This window comes from Anas acuta, chromosome Z (genome assembly GCF_963932015.1).
Source record: "Anas acuta chromosome Z, bAnaAcu1.1, whole genome shotgun sequence".
In the NCBI taxonomy this organism is placed as follows: Eukaryota; Metazoa; Chordata; class Aves; order Anseriformes; family Anatidae; genus Anas; species Anas acuta.
Genome location: NC_089017.1, coordinates 49,504,244 through 49,516,297, shown reverse-complemented (window position 1 = coordinate 49,516,297; position 12,054 = coordinate 49,504,244). Strand labels below are relative to the sequence as shown.

General features: G+C 38.0%; 1 protein-coding gene across 7 annotated transcripts in view; it reads left to right on the top strand.

The window, feature by feature from the left end:
- The window catches only part of PCGF3 (polycomb group ring finger 3), a 56,374-nt gene extending 48,884 nt beyond the window's left edge, over positions 1-7,490 (top strand). For all 7 annotated transcript variants that reach the window (XM_068666302.1, XM_068666297.1, XM_068666296.1 and 4 more), the window contains 2 exons: positions 213-293; positions 2,061-7,490. In XM_068666302.1, coding sequence (XP_068522403.1) covers positions 213-293; positions 2,061-2,108 — 129 coding nt within the window. In that variant the 3' untranslated portion in view covers positions 2,109-7,490. The remainder of the gene's footprint in view (positions 1-212; positions 294-2,060) is intronic.
- The last annotated feature ends 4,564 nt before the right edge of the window (positions 7,491-12,054 follow it).

The window sequence follows — 12,054 nt, the reverse complement described above, 5'->3', positions numbered from 1 at the left end:
GCAAGATATTCGAGATAGGTACATTCTTGCTTCTCTTTATATTGAGAAAAGACAGTTCCCTTACACAATTTTTGTTTGCAGAAAAATTACAAGATGAATGGTTCCACTGTCTTTGGAGACAAAATTAATGCCTAATGTTTGTAGTATTGCCAGAAATGTTTTGTTTCATGTACGGTGTCCTAACAAATTAACTGTCTTTTTTGTTTTGCCAGCTGGACATATTATGCAATGAAGAGATTCTTGGCAAGGACCACACACTCAAGTTTGTAGTTGTTACTAGATGGAGATTTAAGGTATGACACAGTGGTTCCAAGTAAATCATGGAGTGGCTAGATAAAAAAAAAGTTATAAAGTGTGTCATTTGGAACTATACTGCAGTAACTATAAACTCAATAAAAAGATACTTCAATAGATACCTAATACAACATTCTTAAACAGTAATTATTAATTTTGTTTCAAAGAAAATGAAGCCAAAAGGAATTAAATGTACATTGCAAGAAGAAAGGGTATATTCTGTCAACTGTCAAATTGTGATCAACTTAGGGAAAGGAAGTTGAAGCCACAAGAAAGTATTATTTTTAGCTATATCAGGTAAAAACTGGTTTTACTCTGTATAAGTGGGAAAATAGATTGTGATGCAGGCAAGGCAGAAATTTTCAACACACTTCTCTTCTCTAGCTCAAGAAGGCTGATGTACTTCTCAAGGAGAGGGAGTAATTGCAGTGTTTGTCTGCATTAGTTAAGGAGAATTCCAGCAGTATTTAGTAGGCATAAACATGGCTTGTTAAGTGAGTACATCTTTGACTTACTGATTGTGGTTTCTCTTAACAACTCCCTCGCAGCTGAATAATAAAGTGGAACATTTATTCTGAGTGTAAGTTACCACAATAATGGCAGCTCAAGTGAAACAAGTATAAGAATGAATTGCAAGGGTGAACACTTAGGAGTCGAGGCACACCTCCAGAATCAGTGTATGTGTATTTGAAGCTATTTGAATGAGGAGTTGGTATTCATAATGGACAAACAACAACACATAAACCTGTAGTGTACACTGAGATAAGTGCTAGGAACTTTGGTTGCATATCTGGAAGAGGTGCAAGTGAGAGTACAGAATTGTTTTTCTGTCTTTGTGCAGAAAAACAATTGATTTGCATATGCAGAATAGAAGTCAGTGGTCAGTCTTTGAAACATGGAGAGGTCACAATTAGAATCCTACTAGAATCCCTTCCTGAATGACCAGGAAGGGTCTGATTAATGCAATAACAGCTCAATTACAATGCTGTTGTTATTTGGGATAGTGAAGACAGATTGATCAGAAAGGATTGAAGCAAACCTTTACAGTTCTCGGTGACTGGAGATTAATAAGCAACTTAAGTTCAGTGTAGGTAAATGTAAAAATACATGTTGGGGATAGCAGTGGGCTCAACTTCATATATAAAATGATGGATTGTAAGCTGGCTGAATTTTCAAGGCTTTGAAACCAGATGGAAGAAGAAAAAAAGCAAATGCTAGGAATTTTATGGAAAAATGAAGAATTGAAAAAGAGCACTAATTTATATGCATCTGTAGAAGTCTTGTATTTAACTTTATTATGTAAATCTGTGGAATTTTGAGTCACATGGAAAAGGCAACCATAAATTGCCATCTCAAGTGAAAGAGGCGGAGGGCATAAAATGAAAACTCACAGGTGGGAGCTACAGAACAAACAAATGGAAGCAATTCTTTACAGGATACACAGCTCCTTGATGCAGGATGTTATGAATGTTGTAAGTTTACCTATACTTCAAAATGCAATGGATACGTTCACAGAAGAAGAATTGAGTAAGACCTGTTAAGTATGAAGTGCCATGTGCTTTTACACTATTACAGTTAATAAGTACTGCATGCTTTTGCACAGAACAGCTATTCTGATAGTTTGTTTAAGCTTTGTTTTATAAAACATGTACTGAAAAGTTTAATTTTGTACTTTTGTGTACTGAAATTTACTTTTGCAACTTTATGCACTGAAAAGTTTAATTTTGGTTTTGTTTCTTAACTTAGCTTATATTTCTGTCTTGCAGAAAGCACCTCTACTGCTACATTACAGACCCAAAATGGACTTGCTGTAAGAGAACTTTATTGTCCTTCTGGACAGAGTTTTTTGCAGAGACTATCATCTGGCACCTTCTTAGTGCATCACTAATCACATGACACAAACCAGCCGAATAATTTTGGAAGACTGTAGTGCTTTCATAGCGGACTGTCCTTCTGAATATTTCTCCTAGGGATGTGTTACCTAGATTTCCGGACAGAAAATATTTATACTTATTTTGTACGAAAGAAAGAAATTGCAACTCAACAAGACACTACCAGCACTAAGTTTACAGATACTGAAAACACTTCACAGTTCCATGTAGCTCAGCCTGATTCATCTCTTACAGTTACACAGAAATAAGTTAGAATGTTGTGGGGTGGTTTTAAAATGTTGCTTTTGACACCAAGTTGCATTTAGTTACTTCTCACATTCTGAATATTTAAAAACTATATTTTTGCAAAGTGTTCTTGTGTTATATAGTATGCCTGATTGCATTGGCTTTAATCAAGTTGTTCTGTAGATCATTGAAAATAACTAATGATATAGTGACTGGTGATATTTATTATGCTGCATTGAAAACTTCTGAAAATCTGGGAAACCAATGAGTTTGTTAATTTTGCCCAATTGTTGCTTTCCCCCACTTTCTGTTTTGGTAAAGTCTTGATGCCCCTTTTGCATGTTGATTTGGTAAGATTAACAACAGTCACTGCAGTTGATTTTTAGTGTGCCCTGATATTTTGCCATGGCATCACATCATGACAAGTACTCAAAAGTGCTAGATTTGTGAATTTTAACAAATATATATAAATACATATTTCTTATTTAGCTATGGCTTGCAGAAATCAGTTTTTACTTTAGAGAGAATTTGTTGTCACTGACTGTTGAAACCCTGGCTCTTGAACAACATTGGGTGATATTGCACAATTTTTAGTGATTAAAAGTTACTTAGGTAATTAAGAGCAGCTTTATATTTTATGAACAGCTTTATATTTCCTTCACCTGTTTTCTTATGAAACCATACCTTTTTCTTCAGGACAATTACTAGATGTTATGGGGGTCAGACAAGATTATTTTTGCACCTTCTGGCCTTAACTCGTAATTTTACTTGCATCAGCCCTAGTGGATGCAAGGTGACATATATGCTGTGTATGTGTGTACATATCTATACACATATAAACCTACATGTATGTTATGGAGCGCACCCTCAATAGCACTTAGCAGAGTTCACTGCACTGTTTGTAAGGCTTTTTGTAATTGTCAGCTTTTTAAAAACAGTTGTTGAAACTGATTTCTGCAAGATGTGTACTGTATAGCATGTATAGTACAGATGTGAGAGCATTTGTGTGCCAGGGTGTAAGTTACTTAGAACTCCCGATATACAGTTTGCATCTGGAAATAGCTAACCTTCTAACTTTCAGAAGCATTTTCCAGTCAGCTGAAAATGCTAGCTGCTATACCTATTATTATTATTACTATTTTTTTTTTTTGATAAACTGCCTTTGGATAAGAAAGTAAGCCTGCTTGTAGCTGCCCTGCTTTCTCTATCTGTGCTCCTTCCCCTCTTCTGCAACGAAGTATTACTTTTTACCGATAACAGGAAGCTGATATCACAAGAGCTTTATTAAGTATTTTCAGTCATCTTCCTCTTGAGTTTTCAAAGCACCACATTCCTCAGCATATCTCCTGCATTTTCATTCTTCGGAGTCTTCAGCTCTCCTTTCTTAGATCTGCTGCTGCAGAAGGGATGTTCCAGTTTTTGTTTATCTTTGAAAACAGGATTTTTCATTTTTATGTATAGTCACAGATGTGAATGGAAGGGAAATCAAAAGTTATGCAAGCAGAAAAAGAAAGGAAGCCTACCGAAAGATGGAGATGGGACCCAAATGAAGGCTAAAAAGAGATGCTGTCCCTGCAAACAAGGGCACAAAGTAGCTAGATCTGAACGTCTGGTCCACATCCAGGCCTTGTGTGTGGGTGTGTGCATGCACACAGAGCGATGCAATTGGAATGTGGCTCTGGTTTTGTCTTACTGTCTCCATACTCATATATGTATTTCAGCTTTCACCTGTATTTAACATTTATTGAATTGGTAGAACAAATGAGATCCTGAGTCTACCTTTTTATGAAAACACTGAATGCAGGTGGTGTGAATGCATATGCAAACTGGCATACTGGGCCTTTCTCGAGCTGTTCATGTGGTTGTTACTGTCCTAGTGTAAATGAGGGACTGGCTATAGCCAGTGAAGCACTGAGAATACTAACACGACTATAAACTGCCACCTTCTGTACACCCCGAATGTACAGATACTGGCTGTACCTGACGTAGACATAGAATTAAATCCCCTAGACAGCATCCTGGTTAAGATAGTTTTTGTGTGTTTATGTGTGTGCACAAACGTGCACACACACACACACACACACGTGCATGAGATCTGTCTACCTCAGAATGAGTGTACTGCAGAAGTATTTTGTACATCCAGACATTGATGCAGTGCTGTTAAAGTATGTTAGGATTTTAGCACTTTCCACTGTGTAGTTGTACAGCTGAGGACTCAGTAGCAAACAAGCAAATTCATAAGCCTTTCCAATCTATCGTTTTCTGTAAAAAAACAAAAACAAAAATCTGTAGTGCAGAACATATATTTGGAAGTTGTTAGCCCTCTTTAGAATCACTTGAATTTATTATGGTGCTATCAGTATGTTGAAAACTCTGTTGATACCTATATAGACAGGTAAATTCAAGACAGTATTAATATCTATAAATGTTTGGGAGTTTTTTTCCTCAGATTTGTGTGCAACTGCTTTTGCAATGTGTTTAGTCTGATAAAACCTCATCAGTGAAAAGAAAAGAAAAGAAAAAGAAAGAAACCCCTGTTATTTTTCTAAATCATATGTCATAGTGTCTTTGGTATAGTAACTCTTTCCCTCAGGAGGGGTGTGATTGTGTCTGGACCATATATTTATTTACTCTAGCCTTACTAAAAGACTACAATGCAATTGAATTGAACTGAGAGGGAGGCCTCCTTTGGGTCAGAGCTCTGTTTCACTTCTGTGAAGCCTAGGAGACAGTTAATTTATATCAAGATTATATTGGGTAAAATGACCCTGATTCTGTTCAAAGTTGAACTGAAAGTTGGACTCAGCATAGATATCTCTGTCGTAGCGAGATCCTGTTCAGTTTATTTTGGATTTCTTTGAAGATGGCATTACTGTGAAGTAGTTTTCACAATTGCTTATGCTGGTAAATAATTACAGTAAAGAAGTATCTTGTTACATTATCCTCAGCAGCAATGAGACTGATGAATCACCCAGGATCAGAGTCTCATTAAATATAGTTTCATTAAAAACAGAGAATTCAGATAGAATATATAATATTGAATTTAAATAAGATTTGGGGTTTTAAAAATTAACTTTATAAAATTATTTATTCTATTTTAAACCTTCTGTCTTATTTTACCATCCAAGTATTTTTGGTTTCAATGGTCCAACTTTATTTACGGGCATATAAAATGAAATTGTAAGATGTTTTTACAAGCTTCTTCCTTTTACATTGAGTTTAAGTAGCTTTTATTTGTATGTTTTTGTTTTATATGGATAAAGAGCATTACTTATGTTTTTGTGCAATAGGTTTGAAACATGCATTTATTAGGCATATGTTTAAATTGTAAATGTAGCATCTACTTACCGTTAAACTTAAAAAGGACTGTAGATGGCATTTTTGATTTGTTCAAATGGGGTTTTATTTGGGGCTGTTACTTGGGGATGTTGGTTTTGATTATTCTTTATTTTAAGAGTGGAGTGTGGGATATAAATTTGTGTAAGTACAAGAACTATCTGTCAGCAATATTCTGAAATAAATGATCTTGCAAGAAACCTTAATGTGAATTGTGGAAGCAATCGGCAAGACTTGCAGCCTATCTGAAAATGTTTTGTGCCATTGTTATGTCTGGTATCTTTGTATACCATCAAACCTGGGAATATTTATTTTTATTGGTTGTGCAATAGTGTTTACAACACTATCACCTCTGGGGATATGGGACCATAAAAAATATCAGACTACAACTATGATGGTGCTATTTTTTCCAATAGGCTATGAGCCTTTGAAAGCTTATCTGGCTCTATTGTCTTCATAACAGCATTAATAGTCCTAGGGGATTCGTTTAATTTTTTTTTTTTCCTACAGGATGGTAAAAGTAACCATACAATGAGCCAATTTTACAACATTATGCATCTTACCATTGAGATAAATGTAATAGGAAAAAGCCAACCAGTCTGTACATCAGCAGATGAATCTTAGTAAGTTATATTCTCAACAAGATTTAAGATACATTTTGTACAGAAGGCTGGGCTGTACAGAAGAATCTAGTTTCTCTCTTTCCTCAGGTAATCACTTCGGTTTGGATGTTTCACTGGAGATGCTAATACAACCTACAATTCAGTTCCTTTGTGTAACATTGATAACAGGACAAAAAATTGTTCTATACACTAGAATCTCTGCATAAGATATAATTAACTGTAACTGAGAAGTTTTGACATCTGTTGCTGAAGTTAAAAGCTGTAGAGAGAACAACATTAAGGAACATGGGAACAATACTTCAGTCTCTGCTTTCATCTAAACTTGCAATCAGTACAAACACTTTCTATGAACTTGCTTTAACTTGCTTTTTGCAGCAAGCTAACGATGTTTTACCATTGAGTTACAATTTATTTATATACAAACTAAAGCTCCAGTCTTGCTGTTTGATCTGTGTTTGATCCATCCATAGGGCTTCTAGGAAATCTTTCATTTAGGATATCTTTCAAGGTCACAACGACGCACCCAGATGAGAGTGGTAGGGTAGGAACCAAGTGTCCTGTGAGCACTGCCATTGGTAACTTTGCAAATAACCTGGATGGTTCCACAGGAACACCCAGGCTCATTCATGCGAAGTCAGGTGTAGCTGAAGGATGGAGTCCTGATTTTTAAAGGCTGGGCTGATGTTTGTTTGACTTTTTGTTTGTTTTTCCCCAATTTTTATTTGAAAATCAAAGCATTGGTTTACTGGAATCATGAATTCAAGTTCAGTCATCCAAACAAAAGGAGAGTTTCTTTCCTTCTGCAACAAGATTATTTCACAGTTAAGGGACAATAAGCCAGTGCAACCACTAAGCCTTTATCCTCATATATGGCATAATAAAGATATTGAAACTGTCACAGTGTAAAACCATATTTTTGGCTTAGCTTCATTTGAAAGTTTACAATTTTTTATGCTTTGTGTTGCTGTGTATTTTTGTACTATTGGTGGCTAGTTTTGTCTGAATAAGCCTTTTTGGATTATTGCTTAATGTTTTGATTTTATGATAGTGAAGCTTGTATCCAGTGTTTTGCCAATTAATATTATATGCTTGTTAATAAAAGCAGAGAAACTAACTGAAATCCTGTCAGGCTGGAAGTTCTTGTCCCATTTTTTTTTTCTCAAGAACATAAGGACCTAGTCAGCATAACATAATAGCACTGAACAAACCCAGTGTGACTGAAACAACATTACATGGTTGTCATCAATATGTCTATAACCCATCCTACTCAAATAAAACACTAGCAATGCCTGAAGCATTGCCCCACTGCCCAGGTGGAGATATGCATGTGACAAGTGAATGGCGTGCAGTTGCTGGCTAGGAAATGGAATGGCTTCAGCTGCATGGAATTAAAACATAGTTGCCCTTTTATATTAATTTATCTGTGGGTAGAATTGTACTTGCTGGAACTATGTGTTGCTTTCAGTCTCACTTTTACCTGGTCATGCTGATGCACAGGGGCAGATTGCACCACTCTGGACCACAAATGTGTGCTTTAACACGTCAAATTGCAGAGCATAACCATGCATATTCTGATTTTATTTGGGGGACTGAGACACCTTTATTTTTTTCCCCTTTGTTTATTTTTTTTTTTTATCTGAACTGCTAAGAAAAAAGGGCTCTTGCTTATTGGAACATTTAATGAATTTGTTTTGCCTTTCAAAAATTAGTGTCTTGTGGTATTTGGCTAGCATTGGTGCTTGCTCACTTGTTAAAATTGAGAACTTGTCTTTTTATTCAAGATCCTTGAGAATGGTTTTAAATCCCGAACACCAGAGGTGTAAGGGGATTTTTAGCTGAAATTAATTGAAATACCTAGTACAGATACTACAGTAAACTCGAAAACACATGCTACAGTAATTGATTTCCTTGCATTATTTATATGCGGTAATATAAATTTATAGCTTGTATATAGCTTGTGTTCTCTACATACTCAGAGAACTGGAAGGACTTTTTTTTTTTTTTTTTTCCTCCTTCTTTTTCTGCTACTGGCTTGTTAGGAATTGCCAACAGCCGTGGGCTGGTTTGAAGTTAGAGGCTCTTACACACAGCTCTTACTTGCACTGACAGTACCAATATATAACTGTCCTGCGGAAATCAGGCATTTGCCACTGATTAGCTTAATTTAAATACCAGCATGAGACACTTACCATAGGAGGGTCCCTTTGCCTATATGTAGTCACATTAAAGTAATAAATACTAGCGCTAATTCTTCCTGAGCAAGCACTATTTCTTTTAAATCTGTGCTCTCATTATTGGTGGTTTTAACAGTTCCCTGTACTTTGTACTGTTGGTTGCTCTCATCTGCCACTGAGCAAATCCATGATGGTCCTGGTTCAGACTGCTTCTTCCCTTCTTGTATTTTCAGCAAAAAAAAATCCAGGAGTGCAGAGCTGATGTGCTAGAACAGAGGGCTTCTACTTCATGCCAGTGTGATTGCAGATTTGTTGACTTGTGTAAATGCTATAGTAGTTAGGAGAAGAAAACCTCTGCTGTCTCTTACACAAGCAGAAGTTCATAGTGACATAACACCATGCAAGTTGTGCTGTCTTTAATTGGCATATATGTCATGGAGAAATTACTCAGGTATGCAGGGGGATTGATTTAATATGTATACCTCACTTAAGGAATGGTTAAAGCACTGCTGTCAGCATCTGTTGTGAATGTGACTTTTGAAATACTTGTTGCAAAAATTGTTTTGGAAGTCGATGTTTCGTATTGTACCATGTAAAATATACTTGTAGTAATTCAGAATGTTCTCTGCCTTTGATTTGGACAGAAAAAAAAAATAAATTATTTGACTTTCTATCTCTCTTACCACTACTTTATGTTAGTTTGAAATGAGGTGTCAAAAAAAATAAATAAATAAATAAATAAATAATTCATTGTACATTGTGGAAAACAGAAATATATCATGGGGCAAAACTAAACCCTTGTTGTTACCTGGCCATGGTGCTGATCTACTAAACAAGAGCAGAAGCAATTCTTGTCTGACTGTGAAATTCCCAAGCTTCAAAATAAGAAACTGTGCTAATAGTTGTGTAGCTAACCCTGAAAGCAGAAACCTGCCCTGCAGCTAATAAGCAGCAAACTACGTTTTTCCCCAAAGGTAATCCAGCACAAGGAATTTCTAACTGATGCTTTTTTATTCCTCTGACTGAATACTCTGCTATAAAAGTCAGTATTTACAAGTGGAATATCTACTTTTGTGCAATGATTTTATCTGAGTTTTCTGGAGATGAGGGCAGTCAGGAAAAAAGAAAAAATTGTATTAATTGAGTATGTAAGTGTCTGGACAGGGGTATAATGCAATGCTCTGCACCTTTATGTGGCAAGTCCCTGTACATCTTTAACTTGAATCTCTCTGCGTTTTGTTTTGTTTTGTTTTGTTTTCCTCTATTTTTTTTTTTTTTTTCAAACTTCATCTCGATTAGCTTTTCCATTAGGAATTCAAACAGTGGCCTGGAGCTGGTAGAGAAAAAAGTTTACAAGAAGAGTCTCCTACCAAGGGCAAAATGTGGGCCACATCTGTCCAAACATCTCTAGTCTTTCACATGAAAATATTCTTGGACTTGCACTGTCATTGTGTAGAGAAGTTGTATTGATGGGTTTGGATTAGACAGATCTGTACCTGATAATGCTGCGTATGGTGGTTGCATGCTAACATATTTAAATGCATGACCTAACCGTGCAAATGAGAACAAAATAGAAATCTGAGCAGCTGGCTTCGGGGGGAAGGTTGACTGGGTCATCACGAAGTGATGCTGCCCTTACAGCCTCGCTTCTTGTTCTCTGCCTCTGACAATTACACACAATTCTTCCTCCCCACACCTGAGGGAAGTTTCATTTTTGTGGAAGTCTTCAAGGTTTTTTATTTATTTAATTTCCCCTTTGATGCAAAACCCACCATTGCTTGCCTTAGTTCGGTCTGCTTCATTCACGAGAGCACAAGCCCAAGGCCTCGGTTGCTGTCATGAAAGATGCTGGCTGCCGATGCAGCAATAGCTTCGCAGCTCCTGGGTGGGTCTGCTGGTTCTCAGCAGGCTGCAGAACAAAGCTTCTGCTTTAGTTTGTGTTTTATAATACAGCCTATTCCCCGGATGCTTTTGTTTTCCCACTTGAGCAGTGTCTTTGTAAGCAGCTGAAATGGATCGTGACAGCGTTACTTGGGTTTGTTTTAAGTGTGTTTGGTTATTTCTGAGAATGCCTGGAAAGAGACTGACGGTATCGTGGTGAACCTGGGTGGCGAGCAGAGTGTATCTGCTGGTCCTGCCTTCACGTCTCCTGAGGAAGATGCATTCTTCTGCTTCCTTTCAGCCTTACAGCTGCAGTGTCTGGTGCTTAAGCCCTTCCTTCAGCTTTCAGACTCTCACTGTATCTCGCGTGGCATTGCTTGAAAATGGCAATTGTTGGTTTGAATGGTCACAATAATGTTGGTTTGAAGTGAGAATACTGAGAAGTTGGTTCTGGGCCCTTTACCATTGGCACCTCAGCTCATTTGGTGTATCCTGGCTCCAGAGGCATAACTGGCTTCTCATTCTAGAGAAGCAGCATCTTTTTTCCTTTCCATACAAAACAAGCAGCCCCAGCTCTGTGTAACTTTTGATAGGACAGTGGCTGCTTCACCACTTGTCTCTTCAAGAGCGTCCAGGTTCCATGTATCCTCATGCTCAGACAAAGTTTACATGGTTTTACTGTGGTTCACAAAACCTTACAGAAACTTTGCTCATTTTCATCTGAATGATCTGATGCTAAACAGGCGACCCAAGACCCAAGCTGCTGCCAGGAAGGCAGTAGACCCTGGTCAGATGCCTCCCCAGTGCCTGGTCCTGTACGAGTCACATAGTGGCATGATTTTGTAGATCTGGTTCATCCCCTCGGTGGTTATGATTCACAGGACGGTGCTGGGAGAGAGCAGGCTGCATGCTGTGAGAGGTGCCTGCGGGGCAGGCTTGGCTGGAGACCTGTCGTGGTGATATGGCCATGAAGTAAAAACAGGGGCGAAGGGAAGAGGCAGGATGGGAGGAAGAGGGGCTAATAATCTGGCTGCGTGAATGAAACTGGCATCACTAACGAGGCCAACAGGCTGGGGATACATTGGTCATGCAGTAGGATTGGCACGTGTGCTTGACCTTTTTCTGGATGGTGGCTTTTTAATCTGGAAATCTCTGGCTGGTGCACTGACTGTGCTATCTCTGGAGCAGGAAGAGCCGTGCTTTGCCCTGGAGCTGGCATGGTCTGAGGCAGGCGTAATTGTTAACACCTACAGAGGCTCTCTGCGTTCAGAAAAAAGATGTGGTAACTGTCTAGCAAAGCTGCGATGTGTCCCTGGGTTGAGTGTTGAATGCACTTGTTGAGCTTCAGCACATACTAGAGCACTAAGTGGGAGCAGAGCAGGGCTAGATCAGGCAGAGCTCCATCCTCGTGCCAGAGCAAGAGCTGTAGGTTCCTGCATGCGTGACTGAAACTGGGAGCAGAGGCTGCTCTTATTGCCAGCCAATTATTATCCCCAATTCACAGAGAGAATTAGGAAGTGTATGTGGACTAATGCACTAAGTGCCTGGAAAATGTAAAACTTAATTACTGTGGCTTTGGATCTGAAAGGACTGACAGTGTTCCAAGGCCAAGTAATAGACTTGATGTGA